Below are 25,896 nucleotides of genomic sequence, written 5' to 3' on the forward strand. Positions count from 1 at the left end.
TTTAGAAAGCTTCCAACTGTAACTGCAATTTCAGCTAATTTTGCCATTTTTTCTAAAGAAGTAAAAAACATTTGTACTAACACTTTCCATTACTCCCTACACTATAACATGATCTTTTTTTAATAAGCTTACACTTAAACCAGTGTGAGTTCTGCCTGAGGTAAGATTCACAGGAGAAACAAGCTTTAGAAATTCAGCATTGTGGTTCTCAAAGCACTAATTCTTAGCATCTTTTATATATGTTTTCATTATTTTTCCAGCATATGTCTGTTATTCATATGGGAATATCTATTTCTCAGAATTACAATGGGAACCAACTATTAAGTATCCTACCCTGTATACACATAAAATTTGAAAGTACTGCTTTCCAGTTACATTCATAAAAGGTAACAAATGCAAATGAACCACCAAGGTTCAGGACAGCAGTTCCCAAATGACAGTCCACAGTCCCTAACAAATGGCCCACTAAGCCGTACTAAAGCAATACTAATTTTAGTGATTAAACATGTTTTACTGCTCCAAAAAGTTTGGGAACAGCTTTGAACCTGACAATATCTGCCTCTATACTGCACATTATTGCAAATACACAGGCCAGCAAAAATATAAACAGGTATGTCATGGGGAAAACAGAGGACTGCCTCTGCTGAAAAAGAAAGCAATCAGATCACGGAAATGCAGAATACAGGAGTCCAACAACAAAAAATCTCCTTGAGAGATAAATGCCCATTCTAAACATGGAAAAGATATTTAAAGTAGAGGTAACATAATGTATTGAGAGTGGTATAACACAGTGATTTAACATACATAAAAATATGTAAATACTGACAGAGATATAGATGATTTTTTTTTTAATTGACAAAAAAATTAAATGGTCTTGGAACTTACAGTGTGACAGAGGGGAACAAGCTACTCAACAACTGCTAAATATAAAAACTTTAAATGCAGTCAGAATATGTTCGCCTGTGAAATGGTAAGACTGATGCCATTACTGTACACTGATTTCAGAAGGAAAAGAGGTTATTTCTAATGTTCCAAAGGTTACACTGCATTAAGACCTCACTCCCAATCTATTATTTTAAATTGGGCTAAAGAACAGTAATTGAGTGGTACATTAAATTTTCCAGTACTGGAGCAGTTCAAGTTGCCTGCTGTACAGATAGATACCTCTAAATACGAATATATAGGCAACTTCAGATTTCAGTTATGCTAGATTTATTTTTCTAAAATATTTCATTATAGACTTGGTAAAATATTAGAATTCTACAAGAGATCACCAAGTACCACAGTTTGGGCAGCAGTCTATGAGAAACATCCCTTTTCCTATTATTGTCTTTTCACAAAGTAAAAATAGCTCAGAGTGCAGACCAATTTCAGTAATAGTGTTAATTATGAAAGACAAACATCAGTATAATACATCTCCTAGTCAAACCCAGGACTACACTTTAAAACCACAATGAGATATATTTAAATATATTTAAACAGTGTGCATTCAAGCACAGTGTTTTTGAAGTTTCTTCCCAGTTTGTAAAATGTAATTATTAGAGTAATAAACTAGTTTTAGAATGTAAAATAAATAGACTAAACAAGCCTAATTTGAAAAATAGTGACAAGGGAAGACAGATGAAATTTCTCATGACAGTGCCTTTTAACCAAGTTGCTGTTAGCTTTCTGTGTAAATACTCTATATATTAAACAATTTTGTGCAACAAGAATCGCTATCAATTAGAGACTTTTTGAATCACACTCTGAGCGGAAGCCATTGTAATGAAAAGTGTATGTTGAACTGATGAACCCAATGTTTCTGCATCACTGGATTCATTTGGGGTCAAAATCACACAGTATTTTCAGACTTCTTTTTCCTCATTTAAGTGTTCCAGTCCTTAACCATGTAATATCAAGTGCATGATCCTGCAGCCATTGTTTCTAGGGCATTCAAAATAGCAAACAAGAAACGAAGCCACTTCTAGATCTTCATTGCCTTTTCCAGTATAGCTTAAGTAGGGACCTTGAATTGACAAAAATACAGGAAATAATAGTTTTCATTATTCAGTCCTGCTCTGCATTATCCTCAAAGGCAAACAGGATTGTAAATTACTTTGCCTGATATTTTATTCCATATGCCCCGAGCAAGTGGTTAAGTGCACTCTCTAAGCCTTAGTACCAGAAGGCAGTTGCTACTGCCATTTTAACCCATTACCTGTCTGGAGGAAAATAAATAAATGGTTAAAAAATAAAAAATAAAATCCAGCCATACCCTCTCAAAGCAAGAGTCTGGTTACGTACAGCAGTTAGAGAAAGACATTATAAAGATTTTATAGATGACACTAAGCGGCACAATTCAAAACCTATTGTTACTCAGCTTTAACCTTATTACACAACATACTAGATACTAAGTACGGCTAACAATTGCCATTTCTGGTTAAGCACATTTGTCACAAAATGAGGAGGTCTAATCCTCTGCATCAAGAAGAAAACTTGCATAGCTAGCAATTTTTTTAAAATTTACTTGGAATCAGAAATGGAAAGAGGGATGAAGTTGATGTGAAATGTTGGACTGACAGCAAGAAAAAAAGATACACCGGAAAGAATAGGAGTAAAAGACAAGTGCTATTTTTTTTGTTTTCAAATGGTAGACCTTCAAGGACTCCTCCATTATTTAAACCTCTGCATATAAAATTGCTTTAAAAAAGGATCTCCACTGATGACTGCCACCCCTTATATAGTGTACAGATTTTGTCTGACTCGTATTTTATCCAAGCTGCATATTTGTTTCAAGTTCAGAGTAAAGTGTCACTGGACACAATGTCCCAAAGGCCACATATTCCTCTCAGATTCTAAAACCTTACATAGATATTACAGCAAGTAAAAAAATGATCAAATTATGTTAATTTTTCATTAAGGCATTACTTACATAAAGGTTTAAAAATACATTATTAAAGTGTATCCTAGGGAAAAGAACGTGGCTAGAATCTGAAGCTTGTAGAACTGAAGTACATATGAACATATGAATACCATACATTGTGATACCTTCCTAATATTGAGGGAAAGAAGAACTTAAAGAAAGCAAGTTGCCTCTGCTGTGAAGCTGTGTCAGAAATATAGCAATAAGCAGTATTTACGTAGGAATACTGCAGAGGAACTTAAGTATGTCACTGTTGGATGAATGGGCAGAGCAGTATCAAAACCTCCCAGTCATCTACTCTACTAATAAGAATCCCAAACCAAACCAGTAATTAGTAATCCTTAATTGCTTCCATAAGTGACATGTTTCTCCCAATATATTAAGCTCTTCAAAGTTACATGCATCTATTTTATTTTTCCTCTAAATTTGCAACTCCTTATCCTGTCTTTATCCCATCCAGAAGTGTTCTTATCTCTGGATTAGAAAACACTTCAGACTTCTCTCATATTCTAGAGGAACTAGGAATAAGTCTGTAACGAAAACCAAGGATGTCACAATTCACTGGCTATCAAAAGAAAAAAACTCCTTGCCTATAAGAGAAAGTCTGGAGAAAAATCACACCAGAACTAGAAGATTTTCATCACCCAGAAAGCAATTGCTACTGAGTACAATGTATCATCATAAATTGTTTTTCCAAAATGAAAAAGGCAGAAACTAATTTGGAGACTACTGCAGCTTGTTTATATGAGGAAATACATAAATGTAGAACACCATGAAGACACTCTTACTCAGAGCTAATTCTTGCTAGGTTGATTTACATTCATTCATTGCTAAAATGAATTAGGATAAATCAAGAGAGGCATAACATACTTTGGATGTAAACAAAAATGCCTTGTGTTAATCCAGTTTAATCAATGCAGTCTAACCAATCCACTTTAAAACTTAAATCAGATTAAATCTGCAAGTATTTGCACTTAGACAAATTCTGGACCATAGGTGCTTCGAAAGAAAGATTTTCTAAAAGAGTAGGTTACACATCTATATGACACATTTTATGACATAATATTCTAAAAGCTTTTGAAAAAGCCCCTCAACAACATCCTCGAAAATGTCATCCTTCACAGGGTGGAAAGGCACTCTCATAAATAAAAAAGGACTACATAATAGAAAAGACAAAAAAACAGTTACAATTGAAGGCAATGATCAGATGTCCCACAGGGACCTATAGGGGAAAATGTGCTATTCGACAGATTTAACCTAGAAGAGGGTTATCTAGTGAGGAGACAGTCTGCTGACACAAAATTATTCAAGGTAATCTAAACTAAACCAGAGTCTGAACAGTTGGATGACTAACTAGTGATACTGAAAAACTGGGCAGAAGTGATGCAGCTGCCGTTTTGAAACATTCATAACAAGACTTAAAAAATTTTTCTACACATACTGATGAACCTCAAACTATTTCTAGGGAAAAATATCTAGGAATCATGAATATTTTCAGAGAATTCTAGAATTGTTAAGTCAATGTTCTGCAGAAGTCAAAAGGTAGACAACCCCAAGAAAGTGAGATAAAAAATACAATCCAAGTAATGTCATTATGTCACTACATAAAATTTCTCCTTCGTATTCTAACAACAGTGTGCACTTTGTTCACCCCACTTCAAAACCCACACAAATAACAGCAAAGATGAAGAAGGAAAGGCTGATCAGAGATTTGGAATATAATGCCAGACTCTTCTCAATGGTGCCTGGTAACAGGACAAGGGGCAATGGGCACAAACTGGAACACAGGAGGTTCTGTGTGAACATGAGGAAAAACTTCTTTACTCTGAGGGTGACAGAGCACTGGAACAGGCTGCCCAGAGAGGTTGTGGAGTCTCCTTCTCTGGAGATATTCAAAACCCACCTGGACGCCATCCTGTGCAACCTGCTCTAGGTGATCATGCTCTAGCAGGGTGGTTGAACTAGATGATCTCCTGAGGTCCCTTGCAACCCCTACCATTCTGTGAATCTGTGATTCTGTGAATATGAGGAGAGATTAGAATTTTTAGATTAGTAAGTGTGATGATGTGGATAGCAAACTCAAGCTTCCAGCGAGTGGCTGTGAAGGCACCTTGGAGGTGCATCACAATGAACTTGAAATCTCTCTCCCTAAAGCATCAGGTTTTGATACTGCTGAAGATGAGATGGCTCTATTAAGGGAACTTTTGGACTCAACTAGTATCATCCTTCTTTAAATGGCCCTTTCACACATGCATATTTTTTAAACTCCTGTCATTCTAAAACTGTAGACACAAAACTAATTAAGACTACCTCAGAGTGAACACCTAGCACAAACTGGCACTGCTCAGATCTCTGGCCCACGACTTACCAAGTCATTAAATTGTAAAGCATGACAGTGTTACTAGGACATTAACAGCCAAATGGTTATATTTATGATTTTAAAAAGCAAAAGTTTAAAGACATTCAATTATTCTCTTGTTTAATATCTTCAGAATACCATCGGACATGCATTTCTCAGTTTCAACCGTTCAAGTGTGTGGAGGGGAGGAGCTGGAATAAAGCTAGACTGAGCTGTACTGTGCACAGGTCTAGGTACTCAACAAATATCAGACATAAAAGAGATCTCACAGATCTTTGCTTGGGCACACTTGAAAAAAAGTTCAAGGTACCAGTGATAACATACAAAAGAAAAGGAAGAAAAATAAGCACTCTTTTCAGATATGTAAGAAACAATCAATTAAAGAGCAAACTGAAATGGACCGAGTCTTAAGCTCTACTGGACTGAATCCTAAGCTTTACTGTTAATGAAAGTGGTCTACAAAAGCTCAGTAGTTTTTAACTGAACTTCCTAATATTTCTTACTGTTTGTCAAATATATTTAGCTTACTATCCATCCTATCACTTTCTAAATGGCTTCTGTAGATGAAGAAGATGAAGACAAGATGAAGACAAAAATTAGTAAATTTCAAATTGGATGACCTGAAAGAAAAATTGCTGTGAAAGACTCTTAGGCACCTCATCATTGACAATTACAATCTCAGGATAAAATAAGTGAAATTTATAAAAACATGAATGAAATAAATTCAGGCACCACCCCAAAAACATATTCCATCCAGTTTACATTGATTTTGTTTATTTTAGTGGCTAAGTCTTCACCATTTACTTAAATTAAATCATGACAGAACAATCAAAGAGTTTATTTTTATCTTAAGTGCTTTTCTATTTAATTGTATTTATTTCTGTTCATGCTTGCAGTTGTGTTTTACACAGTATTGAATTAATTTCAACTCTAAGAAGCACCAGAAAATTTCTTTGCCCACATTCCCCTACCCTCCAATTATTTTCAAGTTCATTCAAGACCATATCATTTGGCTGCTTCTCCTATGTCCAAATGCAAGAGTCCTTTAAAGACAGACGTACGCTCTTGTATAGAGGAACAGGGTAGGTCCCTTAAGTTTCAATCCCAATCTAAAAATGAGACCAGAAATACTTTCCCCAAGAGAAAAGGTCAGGAGAGCAAAAAAAAAAAAAAAAAATCTGTATTAAATATGAGTGTACAAAGGCGTGTGAGTGTGTGTGTGTGTATGAATGTATATTGTATGTCAATGTAATAAGGGTCAGGAATCCTTGCTTTGTGTGTCTATGTCTTATAGCAGACAAAAAACAAGGCAACTGCATTATGTCAACTGACAATCACTCTTGCCATAGTCAAATTGACATTTAAAATACATGTACACATCTCAGGAATTCCACTAATGCTTTATTAAATGTTGAAATTTCAAACTCAGGTCCTCAGTAACTATATAATCCAAGTATCACCTTCCTAAATGTGTAAAAAATACACTTACGCTTTTCAGAAGTGTCTGAAGGGGTTAGGGGGGTTGGACTAGATGACCTTTAAAGGTCGCTTCCAACCTAAACAATTTTGTGATTCTTTGAAGAAATACACCATTTTCAAACATAATAGGTGCAAGTTATTTCAGGATAATGATACGGCATTCAAATGATAAGTATGAACTTCTTCCAAACTTACTCTTTAATCCAAAGTCCTAAACATACCAAGGAAGATAAATTTCTGGAAGTTATTATTTAAAAATTACAGCAAAAAATGTAAACCAAGACATATAACAATCATCCTAGAGAGCCTACAGCATCATTATCACTGCTTCCAATGTAAACCAAGACATATAACAATCATCCTAGAGAGCCTACAGCATCATTATCACTGCTTCCTTCTTGAATATGAAGCATGATTCAGACTCAGATTTTGATTTTTAGTTTATTCCTGAGTCCTCTGTTCCACAGACTGTTCTACTACTACTTACCATTTTCTGATATTCTGTACAACCTCATTATACAAGAAATGCATATGTCAAATTAGTTTAAGTACTGCATGTCTTTCCTCCGCCGCCTCTTACTCAACTTAAAAAAGGATTTTCTTTTCCAGAGAAATTCCCTTTATTTAAAAACTCAGAAGTATTAATTGTATACAACAGCTACAAAAATCTTAAGTGTTAAACAAAATATATTGAAAAAACCCTGTTTTTTCTTGTACAATATGTGGAAATAAGATGACAAACTCATTTGGCAACGTGCCAGAAGATTATAATAAGCAGAATAAGATTACACACAATTCATGAGATTGTAATTATCAATCAAAATATTACACAAATTTTCTGAAAACAGAGATGATTATTATAAAAGAGATAACACTTATTTGATATGCAATCAGCAGCAGTATCTTAGAGCCTCTTTTGATTCTAGATATGAGCAATCCAGTAGAATTATATTTTCTTTACATCAGTTATGACATTTGATCATTAGCTTTTAGTGGCCAAATATTTATTTGTTTAATCTGTTCAGTAAGCATGAACTAAGACAACCACACTTCCTTTTTCTTCTAAAATTCCAAACTTTGCCAAATTTAACTATGGAAAAGAGAAGATTCACTGATTTATAAGCTATTTACTGCTCCATCATCAATAAATGAATTGGATTCATTTATTGCACTTACATGAAACTGAAAAGTCCTATTTATAGCATCTACAGAAAAATAATTATTGACAGATCAAATTCTGTCACCTTTGGGGTATGATGCACTAGGTAGCTAATGGTCTTCAGCCCTACACTATAATTTAAGATAAACCATTAAATGTTTTACCAATAACTGGGACTGTGAGCAGAATTTGGGAAGTAAATATTGACATACCTAAATGTCAATTTAATCTAAGGACAGATAATAGGCAATAATGCAAATTTTACTGTTAAATGTCACAGAATCTTAAATACTCAGAAGATAAAACTACAACTTCAAGAAACACTGCAACATACTCATAGCAGCACGTCTGTTACCATGGAAGGGTCAGGTGATTTGGGGGTAGGGAAAGAGAATAAAATTTTTTTAAGCTCAGATCAGTAAGACAACAGGCTGAAAATTCTCAAGTTAAGTGCAGCTTTGCCCTTATTTTCATTTCAACTTACCCACTCCACGTTCTAAACCTGCTATTCATCTTGGCCTAATGGTACTAGAAATACTCAACATTTCCAGGTAACTCTTTCAAAACAGCTTCCCAGATCTAAGACACAAATTCATGCCAGCTGATATTTCCTCTTCCAAGACAATGAAAAATGATATTTTAATGTCAAAAATGATATCTGAATGTCAAAAATAAAAAATTACATTGCATTTATCTATCTATTTCCATTTATGGCCCAAATTCAAAGGAGATGGTGTGATTTTTATTCGTCAACAAGGAAAATTCGACACTGTGCACAAATACTCACTGTAATGTTATCCAAGAGTTTGGCCATATGCTTAATAATTTCACCATGCTGTGCTGGCTGGGTTTGCAGCAGTTTCTTAATGACAACAACACTTTCAGCAACTACAATTTCTGTTTAAGACAAAACAAATTATTAATTTTAAAAGCATTTATGCAGAAGAAAAAGCCATAAATAATTGATTGTAAAAGATGTTATCAGCTTTCAAAATATGCTTTGCAGAACTGAATTCTATTTACTTGGTAACAAAGATGTAAACCACTCTACTAAGTAATACAAGTTCAGCTTCCAGAATCAAGTTATAAGCAGCAAAAAGAGGACAGATAAATGTTCTAAATTTAAAAATATCATCCTATTACATACTTTTTTTGAAATTGCCTTTTAGTAAAGCTGCACTTTGTATTTTTCCTTTTCAAGCTGAGAAACAGCATGAAAAACATCTGTTTTTCATTGAAATTATGCATATTCATAAGTAATTTGCTGTCTGCATTAAAAATACAAACACTTGTTTAATTTTCAAAAAAATATACAACCTTAAAAGTAACAGCTCCTTCATAAACAAGAGAAATATCTAAACATTTCCTCTGCACTTTGGTGTGTGTCAGGTCTGTAACCTAATCTCTCATACATTCAAATTAAGATTCTAAATACTAAGCTGTTGTAAGATATATGCCAAAGTCATGCATCGGAGTGCTTAACTACTGTAACAAGTAACATTCACAACCTGATCAACTTGTATGAAATCTACAATTTCTGAAGCTGAAAAAAACCCCACTGGTGCAGAGGTAAGCTTCTGTGCAAGAGTAAACTCATGCTGTAAGGAAAGATGAAGGAAAGTCAAACACGGTCAAAGCTGAAACCAAAACAAAGACTATTGTACGAATTCAACATAATTGTAATTTTCATTTATACTATAAAAAGGAAATAACTATTTCTTCTAAATTATCAATGTTTAAAACAAAGAAAAAGCCTAACTACCATTCGTTAAACATCACCGAGGTATTCCTACCTTTCAAGAGGTAATCTGACATGTGGACCATTCATTCAGCAATGAAGCAAGCTGAAGTTTCAAAAGAACAGTATGGGGAAGACATGTCTATATTTTTTATAATTTTTTTTTCAGAAAGCAAACTTCTTTATGGAGAAAGGCTTTTAAAAAGCTCTGACTGTGCATCATTATGCCATAAGCCTCTGAAATGCTTAAATTTTAGCTTGCAGCTTTTTGTGTCATTCCTTATGTGACGTGACATCTCAAGTTATTTTTCTAGACTAATTTCTTGAAGCAAGGTTAACATGACTACTTCACATATTTCAAGGTCTTGCAAAATCCTACAGATAATTTAATTTAGATTGTGTTTTGCCAGATATTAAAATAAGAAGATGATTCTCAAAATTTTAAAATTACAATCTGGAATACTTTGACTGGGGCACATTGTAATGACAACCTTCATCATTGAGTCTTTTATGATATTACTTAAACAAGGAGAATGGTTAAGCAAAATAACCCAAAAACTGAGTGAAGTCATTATTAAAAACACTTGTTGACAATGTCGAAATGATCATGATAAAATGAAGTGCAGTAGGTGAAGTGTCACCATAGGAACTACTTTAATGCAATCTGTGGGAGCAAATTTAAAAACTGAACCGAAATTGTAAGCAAGTAAACTAGAATGGTTCCTTTTACATGAGTCTAGATACCAAAGAAAAAAGTACAAACAAAACCCAAATGAATTTGTATTAGAATAAGGACTGACATATCCAGAAAAAAAGAGAGGCTCTTTGAGGCTTGCTTTGTGCACATGAAGAATCCCAAAAGAGCATGAAAATAAGAGACGCACATTTAGGTTCAAAGGCAAAAAAAACCCAACCAAAAGGGGGAGATAAAATTGGCATTCTGTATGAGCATTAAGAAAATTTAAAAATGTAACTCTGCTAGAATTATCAAAGAGAAAGTGCATACAAGGTAGCAATAAACACAAGAATTTCAAAACAGAGTGTTAATTATATTATATTATGTATAAAGGGTCTTAAAAAGTAAATCAAATTCATAAAATAAAGGCAAAATACACAGAAAACCTGATCAGGAATGCCTTTACCAATAAAGGAGACTACATGAGGTATCAACAACTTCATTTTTCACACGTTAGAGTAAAAATCTTAGTATAAAGTTCACTTCTAGTTTTCTTCAAACAATTTTGAAGCAATATGCAAATGACTACTCCGAGTAGGAAAACCTCTGAAGACCCTAAAGCATGACAACTTCTCAAAAAACTAAAATACATTCAGTCATACAATGTTCCATTTTGCCAAATAATGATGTATATTAAAAAATCAACAATGTAGTGGACAGTAACTTGTGGGGACTGAATTACAGACATTTTTATAATTAGGAATTTGGCTGCATTATAATAGACACTCAGAAAAAGACCTTAGCAAGGACTGCATTATTAGAGAACATTCAAAAGCTGCATTCTGATATACTACATTTGATACCATTGATGTTGAGTCAAATTTTCTTCTGCTACATTAACTGATGCTTGCAGAAATTAAAACACTCAACTTGACTAATTTCTCCAGCCTACAATTTGTATAATCACTATTTCTAAAAGCAGCAAAACTGCATCTAACTGTTTTTGGAAGGAATGTACCAACTGAATCTCATAGCAAGCGTGTAGTGATTAAGTGCACCCTCAGCAAATTTGCAGATGACACCAAGCTGAGTGGTGCAGTTGACACACCTGAGGGACATGATCTCATGCCATCCAGAGGGACCTGGACAAGCTCAAGAAGTGGGCCCATGTGAACCTCATGTGAGCCTCAAGAGATTCAACAAGGTCACGTCCAAGGTCCTGCACATGGGTTGGGGCAACTGCTAGTATCAGTACAAGCTGGGGGATGAAGGGATGGAGAGCAGCCCTGACGAGAAGGACTTGGGGGTGTTGATTGATGAAAAGCTCAACATGAACCAGCCCAGAAAGCCAACCATATCCTGGGCTGCTTCAAAAAATGTGTGACCAGCAGGTCAAGGGAGGTGATTCTGCCCCTCTATTCTGCTCTTGTGAGACCCCACCTGAAGTACTGCATCCAGCTCTGGGGGCCCCAGTACAGGAGAGACATCGAGCTGTTGGAGCGAGTCCAGAGAAGGGCCATGAAGCTGATCAGAGGGCTGGAGCACCTCTCCTATGAGGACAGGCCGAGAGAGTTGGGGTTGTTCAGCCTGGAGAAGGCTACAGGGAGACCTTCTTGTGGCCTTTCTATATTTAAATGGGGCTTATAAGAAAGATGGGGACAGACTTTTTAGCAGGGCCTATAGCAAAGGGACAAGGGGCAATGGTTTTAAACTAAAAGAGAGTAGATTCAGACTAGATATAAAGAAGAAATTTATTATGATGAGGGTGGTAAAACACTGGAAGAGGTTGCCCAGAGAGGTGGTGAATGTTCCACCCCTGGAAACATTCAAGGCCAGGTTGGATGGGGCTCTGACCAATCTGATCTAGTTGAAGATGTCCCTGCTTACTGCAGGGGGGTTGGACTAGATGACCTTTAAAGGTCCCTTCCAACCAAATCATTCTACAATTCTATCATTATTTGGGTTATTAGAAGGTTACACAAACAGTTAAAACTGAAGTTAAAAGGCAATTATTAGAGCTAAATATACAGACAAACATTAAATTTCTGCTTTTCAGAACTGACTGAAGTCCAAGCTTTTACCTTCTTAATTTTTCCACCCTTGTAACACAAATAACAGAACTCTGAAACCACATTAATACATGTAAACTGAACACTATAAAGAGCTGGTTTTCTCATATGACATTCTAACAGTAATTCCAATAGGTAGTAGTTACCTGATGCATTAACAGTTTTAGTGATTTTACAACTTGTCTGTTCAAATTTGTATAGATTGGTAGGGAAAAAATTGTTTTACCTATACATCCTACGATCGTGTTTACATTCTCTATTAGCCATAGCCTGCAACTTTCAACAGAAAATGAAAGTCACCCACATGACTGTAGTACCTGCAGTACAGCCAAACAAGACTTACTATCATCCCATCTGTCTCTTACATCTAAAATGACTTTTATGTCATAGTGGGGCCAGCGGTCAGTTCAAATTATCAAGGCTATTGCTTAAAGGAAATGCATCAGTCAAATGCCAAATGTCACACCAAAGAGCCAAAATAACTTCTTTTCGTGCTTCCCTCAGTAGATGAGGAAGGAAAATAATTCTCAGCCCTCAACATGGCTTCCAGAAACAAAGGAAGTAGAGAATTGCTCTTGAAATTTTCTTTGTGTATTTACAAGTGCTTTGTTTAAAGTAAAATTTCCCCTACTCAGGGAAGCTGGGGGGGGGGTCTATGGTAAAAAACCCCGACATTTGAATCACAGACGCACATACAGAAACTAGAAAGTTTAATGATGAGACACACAAAGAGCTCTGTGAATAGTTATCCCAGCTGGACCTGACTGACTCCTGAAGAGTACACTCCGCCTCTCAGCACCCAAGTTCCAGAATAAATAATGGCACAGCTCCTGTGCCATATATCTTGGCTGTTGGGTTGTATGGGCCCTTCCAGAACAAGAACATAGAATTAGAAGGTGGTTTTGTCACAAGCTTGTTCTTCAGGATTCTATTTCGATCTGCTAGAATTAATTTGGTCACCAGTCTTCCACACTCAAGTGAATTTCCCACAATAAAAAACAGCGCAGAGAAAGCAGAGCCAACTCTGTTTTCAGGGACCTCAGAACCTGCTGGACTTACCAGCTTGGGCTTCACACTATGCAAAGTCAGCAGAAGAACTTCCAGGCTTCAAACAACCAAGGAAGAAGTAGCACACACAGCAAAGAGATTGCTTGCACACTTTAATGGTGAAAGTTGGAGGAAAGCAAGATTAACCAAGACTCTGAAATCTATTCTACTGCACATGCTAAATCTCTTTTTTTCTCCCTTACCATGACCAAAACTCTTATGTTCAGTAAGCTGTGACTATCAGTAATTTCCTGCCACCTGAGTTAAAGGATCATGTAAATTATGCCATTCTATTCATTCCTTGAAAGAAGGAATAAAGACACTGCAGCTATGGTAAAGCAATTTGCCAGCTGCCAGGTTTAAAAGATCCTCAATATATCCTTTGCAGTCTTTCAGAACGGTAAGTACAAGAAGATAATTTTATTTGCTAGACAACTACTTGGAAACAATCAAGAAAACTAATCTTGTTGAGACAGACCTTTGCATACATGCGCATGCATGGGGGGGGTGTGTGTGTGTGTATATATATATTACTTTGAAGAAAGTAATTATTGAGAAGCTACGATAAAAGAAAAAAAACCACCTTCTCCTCTTTGTCTTGGTTCCTTCTTAGCAAACAGAAGAACGAAGCAAGAAAACAGAAAGAAGGATTATTAAATAACAAACTCAGTATTCTGAAGTGATAGTTTTATTATTTTGTTTAAGGCAGAAAAAACATGAGGATTTGTACATGCTGAAAGGAGCCTACTGACCTAGAAGAAAACTGCTAGTAGAATTAAGCAGAATCAAGAACAAGCTTTGAAGTTTGTATTTTTAATATGGTCTTTGCTGAATGTGCACACATGGCCTTGTAACACAACACGGGAAGGTATTTTAAACACAGATGATAACCAGAAAAGCATAAAGGGACATAAGGTCTGGAGCACTAGGAAATTAAACTTACATATATTAAAACTACCAACCTATACACCAAGGCGTCTCAGGAATTTCTGATACAAGGTGAAGTGGGAGAGAAGAAGGACTTATAGGTCATCAACCAAGTAAGAGAAAGCTCTGAGTATATCAGTGGGTCACAGGACGACTATGTGCTGTCAAAGTGGTGTCCGTAATAAAGGCCTTCTTAGGATTACCATGAAAAATACGTCCAGTAGGTATGGAGAGGAATTAATGCTACTTTTCAAAGGTCAGAGTAGATCTCACCTGTGTTCTCTGAACAATTCTAATTACTCCAGGCCACCCCAAACCCACGTTTTTCCTCCTTCCCGACATTATTTTTAACTACATCTTTCTTAACTCTATTTCCAATATTTAACCATATTCATGTAGACTGTACATTATATAACAATCTTCCGATTCTCTTATTGACTTCTTCTGTGCAATATTAATTGGCAAGTGCTAAGAATATACAATATTATCAGGTATTGATTTACAGTGCTGCTATATCCGATTTGACTTTATCTGCTCCTTGTTGTGCTCCTTAGTGACTTGCAAATCCATTTCACTATATAAAAATAACAGAAGGCAAGATTACAAAATCAAGCCAAATTAGGGGCTGTTTTTATCCTAAAACTATTTAATATGTTTTTTTCAGTCAGGCACTGATGCACTGAAAGTAAAACATTCCAAGCTTTCAGCACCCTCTACAGGCTAACTGTTTTGATGCAACTAAACATGCAACAGTAAAACTATCTTATCTATGGATAATCACAAAAGGACACTTGAATAATTACGGCATTTTGAGAAAAAACAAGTAAACATGTAATTGCAGGCCACTAGGAATTAATTTACGAACAAGATAGAAAATAAGTATCCAGTGATTATGGGAGCCTTTTGAAATGCTTCAAAAAAGAAGCGCCAGAACCACTTTTTATCCAATCATGTCAGCGAAATTATTGTAAAGTCAAATCCCATATACTTTTTAACGTGATCTGCTCTGTGTGGTTCTCATTAAGAAAACGTTTCATGCCATCAGCTACTCAGAAAACAAACAGAACAGTTAGCTTACCATCCCTGTTAGACAGCAAACATACGAGGCCGTTAAGGCATGTATCAGTCACTTCGGTGATGTTAGTTGCGCATCTGCCTATAGCCTGAATTGTAGCTGCAGCAAACTGTTTATCTTGGCTTTTCACATAAGTCTAAGGAAACAGGATTTTTATTAGTCAACACATAAGTATTGTCAACCAAAGACTTACCATATTATCCTCATAAGACATATATACTGTATAATAAACTCAATCTAGAATGCTACATTGCACATTAGAAGTTATACTTTTTTCACCTCATTGTCACTTTTAGAAGGCATCTTCTTGCCAGTTTTGGTCACTCATGGCCATGTGAACTTCTGAGTTCAAGAAAGCTTGGGGGAGGGGGCAATTACCCAAAAACAGCAATTAGTTTGTGTGCAAGGTTGGAGCAGTTGATGACCTCTCTTTTCAGAGAGGTTTCAGTTCATTTAACCAGGAGCATCTGTGAAACTATGAATAACCTACCTGCCTGAGACCCAGTACCTTTCAGAGAAATCCAGCCAGAGAACTGAAGCAATGAAAATAGATGTCATAAACAAAGAGGAAAGAAAGAAGGACAGAGACTGTTTCACAACATAGGCACAACACCTTGCTGCTATATATACAGATATTGGAGAAAATACTATTTCATCAAATGACTTACAGAACGAGGTTTGGCAATACACGCTAATGGCCAAATATTGCTAAAATTAAGACCCTATCATCTACTGAGTTACAGTGTCAGACAAGTTGGTAGAATTTATTTTAAAGAATTTGGAATGACTGAATTTTCCTCATCACTTTTTTTTTTTTTTTTTTTTTTGGTGGCTGGAAGGAGAGTGAGAAACAAAATATTGAAACTCCTTTCCACATATGAAAAAGCTCCATTATCCATTATGATACAAGACAGTTTCATTTTCATTCCAAGAACATTTTACCTGGAAAAGACTTTAACCTGAAAAATTTAAGACTAAGAATCTAGATGAAACATCCAGTAATGACAATTGGCCAACAGAAAGCGTTTCATATAAAAACAATACACTTTTGCACAAACCTGAAATTCTCGAAGCAGAGTTGATATGTTGGCTTCATTTGCTAAATTTGTCAAGATTTCAAGCTACAAGAGAAAAAACCAGATATTTTATCAAAAGCTAAAATAAAATATAAAGAGTACCACATATACAATATACTTTTATTGTATATAAATAAAAGATAATACTACTAAAAATACCACTTAGAATTCAATAGAGTATACCAGCTTTCAGTATAAACTGGCAGCAGCATTGCACTCAGGAGAAATAGTCTCCCTGCAAGTACATGCAAGGTTTTCAAAGCAGGAGTCTAGGGTTCAGTGATGCATTTTCTATGAGCTCTAGCTTTAGTGTTGCATTGTATATCAAATGGGCTTGAAATACTTATGGCAGCATGATTTCTAATGTTATACAGGCCTTACTGTATAAGAACCATGTGACACTGTAAGAAGGAATAAGGACAATCACACCTACAGCTGGGGAGAAATAAAGTGTCCATTATATTCAGATGAAGTGCAATAAAAGACCTTTAAACTCAGGAAAGGAACAGTTGCATCTATGAGACTCCTCAGATCTTAACCAACATCAACAACATCAGACCTTGAAATGTCTCTCTGCTCCTGGTGAACAAGAAGATGATATACACTTGGCCTGTATTGTTAAGATGCTATGCTTCCAGGCTGTTTTAACTTAAAAAAAAAAGAATTCCAATACAATCTGGATGAGGTAAACTGAAGAAAAAGACAACTCTGTCTCTGTAAAGGGAAGTCATGCCTCAGAAATCTATTAGTATTTTTTGAGTTGGATGCACACAGACAAGGACACTTAATTGATACAGTCCACCTATACTTCAGAAGCAATTGATAAGACCTGTCACCAAAGGCTCTTAAAGATACATCTGGCATAGCATACAACACAAGTGGATAAATGAAAGAGAGGAATAGGCGGGAAAAAAAGAAACTATTTCACAGTACAGGAAGGCTATCAACGGAATCCCACAAACACCTTCATTGGTTTTTTGCTTTTGAACATATTCATATATGAACTATGAAAGCAATGAGAAGACAGGTGACAAAGTTCTCAGCTGATGCTACAGTTTTCCGAGAAATGGAGACAAGGGCTGAGTAAGAAAAGCTACATAAAACTTCAAATATTAGGTGTATGGTTGATAAAATAGCAAAAAAAAATATCAACACAGATAAATGTAATGTTCATAATTGGGGAAAAACCTTAACTTTACATAAAATTATTGGCTCTGAGCTGATTACTACTAATTATAACTGAGAATTTGTGGTTAAAATAGATAACTCAATGAAAATATAAGCTCAGTGCTAGAGCAGTGATCAAAAAAGCAATCCACATTGGGAGAGAAACAGAGATCTAAACAGAGCAGCAGATGAATTCCAGGGTGGTCCTACATCTTAAATACTGCCACAGGTCTTGTCCTCCTATCTTAAAGCAGATAGGATGGAACTACAGGGGTAAGGGGTGGAGAAAAGCACAAGATTTTCCTATGTATGTACCAGTATAGGTTGTCCTAAATTTTTCAGCCACCAAGAAAGAGCTGAGACAGTGAAAGGAAAAAATACAATTTCTACTTCTCCACCTCTTCACCATTGTATTATCAATTAATATGGGAATTTAAATACATCAACTTTCAATTATTTCAGGAGTGACTTTTCCTGGATAACACTAAGTCTTACGAGCATTCTCAACAGTTTTCATAATCATTAAATGTGCAGAAGATCTTTTTGCCTCCAACTGCCTCAAATTTACTTAGATTTAATATTGGACTTATAAAAATATGATGGGTTAGGCACAGCCATCTTGGACTGCATCACTCTGCACATGTAATAAGGGTGCAACATAGATATAAAAAGAAAATAAGGAAAAAGTAATGTTTCTTTAAGAAACCTGTACCTTCCAGTCCTAAACACAAATGCCTATGACAATCTAAAGCAAAACAAGAGAAAAAGCACATAACAGTAGACAATTTTTTAGCTATTGTTTTATCAAGGATTTCATGTCCATTAAAGACTAAGAATAGAGATGACAGCCTAAAACATGCATTGAGATGTGGCCTTGAGGAAAGCCTAAAGTACTTCTCATGTCGAATGCTGACTTCAAAGGGAATTTGGGACTCTAACACTGTCCCATTCTGTTCAGTGAAACAGATATAAACTCTTTTTAAGCTAGCAGTATCAAAGACTGTGTGATTTTATTTCTCTTCATTTGAGAAGATTCTTCCTCCCATGAAAACAGCCAGGCTCTAAATGCTTGAAAAGGTGGTTGGACAAAAATAGTAATGCTCTGTATCACTGAAAGGTACCAAAAGCTGTAGCATTAAACACAGCCTATCTGCTATCTATAACATGGTAACAAGAGAACTTTCAGATAGCTTGACAAGCCTGAAGGACACCTGTGGACTTTATTGAAGGCCACAGTTCTACACTTCTTAATGAAAAAAAAGGAACAGCACAGAATGATGTGTGTCATATAAGTGCAAGAAAAATTTTACCTTCCTACTGCAAAGAGATTTGTTCAGCAGTATATAGATGAATTTGCTTTTAAACTCACCTTCAGTGTTTTGATCATTGTTGGATCAGTTGATCTAACATAAAAACTCTTCAGGTAAGGTTCAAACATGCCCTGAAAAGCAGAACATATTTAAGTAGCTCACCTGTGTTTCATATAAAATGTGATTTAGAAAATTCTAAATAGGGTATACCTTTCTCTGAATTGACATAGTGGCAATATTTTGCAGGACAATATACTGCACCTCCCTAGAATTTGAAAAGAGAAACAAGTTATTCTGCAAAATAACAGATACATAGAATAACGCAACATGGCAAAGACAGTCCAATTCTATTTGAATCCACAGTCACTTATACATTTGGCTTGGCACAAACATAGAAGGAAAAAACTTACTGCCAACTGCTACAAGTTCATTATCTGCTTCACAAGAAGATGCATGATGAAACCAAGCTCTCATTTTTAAAAACTTCAATATGCAAAAAAATTACTGACACCAGTGCAAGGCGCAATGCTTCTTGTAAGCTTTGGGTCTTTGTTTATACCAAAAATTTGTTTAAAGCATCGCCATTCTGGCATCTCCAGAAATAGCTCACAAAAACCTTACATTTTGTCTACCATCCTGAAGCTTAAATATTTCAGGATGGCACAGCTGAGAACAGAAACACATGGGCTTTATCTGCAGTGTGGAAATGACTGCATTAGTTACAAGAGCAGCTAATCCTAGCACAGTTAGCAAGAATTGCTATGGCTTTTTTTGTCTTAAAAAACTTCCTAATAATTCTTAAACAGGGCCAGGGTCTCCTATGACTTAAAAGTATACACTGGCAAGCATACAGATCTATCAAAAAGCAGAACTTTAACTTTGCCAAGATACGGACAACAGAATTATGTAACATTCTAAACACAAAAACATTAAATATGTTTGGAGGATATTCTCATCACTACTATAGTAGTTCAAAAGCCTCAGCAGGAGTCAGCATCTGGGTACTAGCCTAAAGCTTTTAAATTACAGAGTTTCTGCCACCAATTGCTTAAAAACTAAGTAATAATTTACACGCAATTTTTTTGAACCATGAGTGCTCAAATTCTTTCATGATGCAAATCACATCTATTATGTCCTCTTACTCAAAATTGTATAATGGCTCTATGGTAATTACATCTGTTGCTTACAAAGAAAAGTAATAATAGAGAAGCATTTAATATCTTTTAAACCTATTTTTATGTAATTCTTGCATAGGTACATGGAAATAATCATCTGCACGTGATGAACCAAGACTGGAAATTGCTATGAAATGCTCTGCCAGGCACTCGCACCCTAACTAGATTATAGCATATTTGACATTCATTTAAAGGCCATAGGCACATAACTTCACGGGCAAACTGCAAAAGCTTATTTCAAAGTGGCTCTGATAGCAAAAGTGTTTCACGCAGACTGGTAACAGAGAAGAAACAAGCGTTCAAAACAGGAAAATCAGAAGACTAGTGCCATTTTAGGCACTAGTTGAGGTACAGGAAAGATGTCACCACTCTTTTGATGAAATTTGAGTATAAATGAGCAATAAGCAACATGCAAAAATAATCCTTTCAAACTGTATGAGTTTAGTTCTATACATTACTTGTATATATGCCAAACTGCTTTAGCCATTTTACTTATCTTTGTATAAAGAGAATGGGAAGCATACCATACTATAAAACCAAACACAAAAATAACAGTGATTTATTTTTATCTGAAATAAAAGCATGAATAGTCTACCAAACCCAATTTTATTTCAGTAGTCTGCCTTTCAAATGACAGAGACATTAGCCATGGGTTTACATGCAGAAGTTTACAGAGAAAGAGCTCTATGACTGGGCTTACAGAAGTTAAAGCCCAACCAAGACAAGTAATCTTGTCAGACACAACAAAAGTGATTTACTTTTTTTTTAAAAAAAGCTTTTTGTCTGTTTGATGTGACCAACTTTAAAAAATAAATCATTTTCATAGCAAAGTTCTAGCTAAGAATACCATGTTGAGTTAGAAAGTTATTCTGAAAATATCTTAATATTGTGTGTCCTATCACTCCTTCATGGCTTTTCATAGATACATGGAGGTTCAAAATCTAAAAACTGAGGGGAAAAAAACCCCACTTTTATGCAGCAAATATTGGCAAAATATGGCAAAACTATCAAACACAAAGGAAAAAGGGGTATTATCAATCTTATGAAACATGTGGCCAGTAAGACCCTACATAGGAAAGTAGACTTGGTCACACTGAAGATGATAAAAGCTAAAATTAATTGTCCTGAATGAAATATAAATTTGTTGCTTAAAATCAGTCCAAGGACTAAGGAAACATAGGGGATTCAGCAGCATCAATGGTATTTTAACAAATACGTTCCTTAGTTTCTCTGTCAACAAGAAGTCTTCAATATAGAGTGCAGGAAAGAAAATACACATCTGAAGACTTCTTTAGTGCCTAGCAAGACAGTAAGGAACTCCAACATAATTACATTTCCAATAACTTCCAATAATTAAAAATAATAAAATCAAGAAACTAAGCAAACTAGTTAGTACTGCCTCTATTTGTATGCTAACTAGGCAGCCATGATTTTTCTCAGAATTAAAGTCATAATTAAGAATGAAACACTTACAATACTGAACGATCAATGGATGTGATACTGAAAATGATTGAATTACTTTTAATGATTCTCATTTGTTGAGAAAAAGTTAATATTACAGGCCAATTTTAAAATGAAACTCTAACAGTTCAATAATTACATTCTTATAACTACGGCTAAACAAGTATGTACAGAAAACTCTCACAAAAACGTAGACATAGAAATGTAAAGTATGGACTTGACCTACCTATTACTATGGAGTAAACGCACCAATGACTTAGAAACAATACCAGCTTCGGATTTTGGTGCCAAATGCCAGTAAAGCTGTGCAACAGCCATTACCACCTAAAAGAAGAACATTCAAAGCAGGATGTTAACTTCAAATCGCCATGCATATATATGACATTTGCTTCAGACCTGCAGAAATACCAACTCACTCTTCTTCAGAAAGCAAAGTGCATATCCTTGTTCTTTGAAATGAACAAAGCAGATTGGGGGGGAAAATAATAAAAAAGATATTTTTATTTCTAAAATCAAAGCTAATTAAGTACCTCTCATTCCTCCCAATATTTACTGTACACTATAATATATAGAAAGACAGAGGAAGAGGGACAAAGAGAGAAAAAATTTAGGTAATTCAAACTGTAAACATACTGATATAATACTTAATAAGTCAGTATTGCTAACATCAGCTGTACAAATGAATGAGGAAATACTGTTTAAAACTTCTGAAAATGTCATGCTTTTATTTTTATTAAATACAGGTTCAATATTACTTATTATTTAGTTTCTATTTAAAATCTTTCATTCCATTATTCTATTATGTGATTTATAAAATGACAGCTGCCTTTACTGGCAACTTCTAAAATCTCAAATCCAAAAGAAAGCAAAAACTACAAGGTTGTAGACAAACATACTGGCTGGCAAAAAGCAGAAGATTGCGACAAATGCAACTTAAGATCTAGTTTTCTTTTCAGATTTTCTCATAAATAAAAGACAAATTATGAACTTCATGCTAATGATAAGTCATGTCACAACCTTCCCTACAATACCGTTATGGTCAACTTTCTGTTCAAAATGAAATAAAATAGATAGGAGATTCCAAGTAAAGCCATCATTATGATTCTTGATTTGGTATCTTAAAATTGGTATCTTAAACCAATGAAACAAAAATTATTAATAAACAATAAAAAGTTATTAAAAACATCTGAAAAGAGGAAATAACTGGAAGATTTTTAGCAATATGCTACAGGTATCTTCTATTACTGACAAGAATCTAAGGTCAAAGAGAAACCAATTAATTTAATTGCTGGTAAATTCTATGAATGGTACAATAATTGGTACCAATTCAAAGCAGCATGATTTCACTTGACAAACCACTTAAGCATCTCAATTAATTTTAATATCAGAAAGTTAAAGATCATAAATGTGAGAAACAACACCATATTTAACAGAACTAAAGAAAATTATTTATGGAATGTAGAAGACAAGCAACTGAATGTGTTCTCAGTACAGTGAGATGGCAACCATATCTAACATACTTGTTCTTTGTATGAGATGAGGAAATATTGTATAGATGTAGGTAAATTTTTAGAACTGGAAAAAGACATGCTGATGGTGAATCACTGTGACACTACTCAGATCACAGAACTTTATTTCTTGTTAATCAAGACTAGATGTCTTAGGGAAAAGACTTCCTGTGATAATGAATATTCATCTCATTGCAAAAACAATTAATCCACCATGATAAAGTCACTTCCCAATCTGGTCTTGATAAGTTAAGCAGATCAGGTTTTCGTTTCCCTGCTGGAACATAGATAGCAACGAATGTCTTTTTCCAGTTCTAAAAATTTACCTACATCTTAAAATCTCATGTAAATATTGCAGAGCATACTACACTCATGAAGCCATATCTATCCTGGAACCCTTCCAAGGCACCAACACTAAGAACCTGGCTTGGATTGACAAAGAATTTAAGCGTGTAAGTGTCTGCTTTTTAAATGTGAGATTCAAAGGAAAGCACAACTTAATGAATCAGTAACAACTATGGTTTTCTTTGTGAATCTGTACCACCAAAACTGACAGTTTGTGCCATCCTAGTTGCTGAGAACTTAAGATTAAAAGCTAGCTATGGTATAGTCATCAATGCTATGTTGATTTAAATGTTCTCATATTTTCTCTAATATTTTGTTTGTGCTTTATATTTGGAGCATATATCACATTCACTTCAGGTGTTTTACTTAGAAGCTAAGCTAATTTCAAAAAAAGAAAGAATCACCATGCTTCTCCTAAAAGTTGCTACAGAGTATTATCACTACTTTTAAAGAGGTGTAGATTTTACTTTTCCATCTTTTAAATTTTCTAGAAGCATAGATATTTAGTAGTTTAACATTTTAATAAAAAAGGAATTTGTCATACAGCAGCATTTCGGCTTTGAAGCAAGGGTTTTGTATTTCGTAACAGCAGCCTGTGATCTGGGTCCATAGTATAGGTGTTCTTCACTTTCTGATCCTTTTCTTTCTCTTCTTCATCAGATTCATAGAAATTATTTTCATTATATTCTTCCACCACCGCATCATCCTACCAAAAGAGAAAATGACAAAACCACAGATGGAATATTTGAATCAACTGGTTTTCTTCATTAAGGAAGTAACATACAACACTACAATTTCATGCAAGATATACACACTCTTTTTAAAATAGGTATTGGCTCTTCTAGCCCAGTTTGCTCAACGCAGTACATGTACTGACACGAAAAAGAACTTAACAATATATGTAACATTTCCTTAGAAATAAGATGAACTGCTAAATGAAAAATCTTCATTAATATTCTATAAATAGGTTTGATTAGGTATGAATATTGGTCTTTTTTGGACTTAAAGCTTATGATCTAAAACTAACATTTCTGAAAACTGTCAGTTCTTTAAAATTCCCTCTTTTTTGAAAACTTAATGTAAATCGTGTGCCTTCTTCCCCCTCCTGCAATACATAAATTATCTGTGAAAACAGCAAATCTCAAAAGAAGGGACAGGGTTTTTTCCTTAAGAAATTAGATGGGGAAAATGTCATGTGTCCTGAGCCTGGCCTTCTCTGATGAAGTACAAATCCTTGAGCTGTTTAAATAAAGTTACGAATTATCAGCTTAATGTCACTTAAAAAACCCAACACAACACATGGAAAGAATTCAATAAAGTTTGAGATATTAGTAAATTAGGCCTTTCTTTCACTCCAGAAGACTAAATAAAAGAATATAAAGAAATATATCTGATTCTGTAAACATGATAAAACAAATCTTAAGATTTCTGATGTGGATCAAAAAATGCATAAAGAATAGATTTAAAGTGTTTCATTATGCTTATATTTATTTAGTATTAAAAAGCATAGAAACTTAAAGTAAAATAAGATGGAAACCATCAGGATTAGATCAAAACAGAACATCAGATCCCAGAAACTGTGGTCTGGATTATCAATATTGAGAGTCCTCAACATTAGAAAACTTTTTTAAAAAATAAGCTATTGACTTCTGCAACTTGTTATATCCAAGCATGTGTCCTTGCTCTCCTAAAATCTTCCATCTCACTTTGTCACCAGAACACCTAACAAAGATGAAGAGCATTACTGTGGCTAGTTGGAGCTATTCACATTACAATGGGCTGGCTGGTACCAAACACCAACCGTATCAATAGCTCTGCTTGTCTTCCTCTCAAGTCTCTGTCCAACTATTTTAAGGAATATCCAACTCAACACAGTGGTTTAATAGGATTATTTAAGTCATATACCCAATTGCTGATTTTTTAAAAGACCTAATTACTTTTGAGACAAACACATCCTTTTAATTCTAGCTGGCAGTAACAAAGCAATTAAAAGTGAATGGAAGAATAGCTAGAACTGAAAATAAAGACGTATTTAATAGGTCTTCAGAAAACTAGCCAAGAGTAACTTCAAACTTTAGTTGCATGCCTTAGTCAAAACCCGTGTGTAGTAAGAGCCCATAAAAGTGTCAGGGCCAGCGGGGGTGAGGAGGGGGGAGGCAACAAAGAAGTGACAATAAATCAAAGCTGTCCTTTTATTCTGTTTTTTATTACAATTTGAAAGGACACTGAAAATAAAACATCCGTTCACATTTCTTCTCATTTTTACTACTTGCTGCCAATAGTGTTCTCGTTTTACAGATCTCTAGCAAGCTCTTAGATTTCTTATACAACAGCCACTAAAGTGATTTAGTTTGTTTACTTCTCTTTCCATACACCTTTGTGGCAGTCACCCTTCTAAACTAAAAACTCAGGATGTTAGATCA

The 25,896-nt window shown here is 34.9% G+C and overlaps 1 protein-coding gene across 2 annotated transcripts in view; it reads right to left on the minus strand.

Annotated features, from left to right (window-relative positions):
* The window catches only part of AP3B1 (adaptor related protein complex 3 subunit beta 1), a 171,415-nt gene that overhangs the window by 82,411 nt on the left and 63,108 nt on the right, over positions 1 to 25,896 (minus strand). For both annotated transcript variants that reach the window (XM_075740554.1, XM_075740553.1), the window contains exons 8-14: positions 24,018 to 24,179; positions 21,847 to 21,944; positions 19,195 to 19,249; positions 19,044 to 19,115; positions 16,490 to 16,552; positions 15,435 to 15,567; positions 8,687 to 8,796 (exon numbers count right to left, since the gene is read on the minus strand). In XM_075740554.1, the coding sequence (XP_075596669.1) occupies positions 8,687 to 8,796; positions 15,435 to 15,567; positions 16,490 to 16,552; positions 19,044 to 19,115; positions 19,195 to 19,249; positions 21,847 to 21,944; positions 24,018 to 24,179 (693 nt within the window). The remainder of the gene's footprint in view (positions 1 to 8,686; positions 8,797 to 15,434; positions 15,568 to 16,489; positions 16,553 to 19,043; positions 19,116 to 19,194; positions 19,250 to 21,846; positions 21,945 to 24,017; positions 24,180 to 25,896) is intronic.

This window comes from Balearica regulorum, chromosome Z (genome assembly GCF_011004875.1).
Source record: "Balearica regulorum gibbericeps isolate bBalReg1 chromosome Z, bBalReg1.pri, whole genome shotgun sequence".
In the NCBI taxonomy this organism is placed as follows: Eukaryota; Metazoa; Chordata; class Aves; order Gruiformes; family Gruidae; genus Balearica; species Balearica regulorum.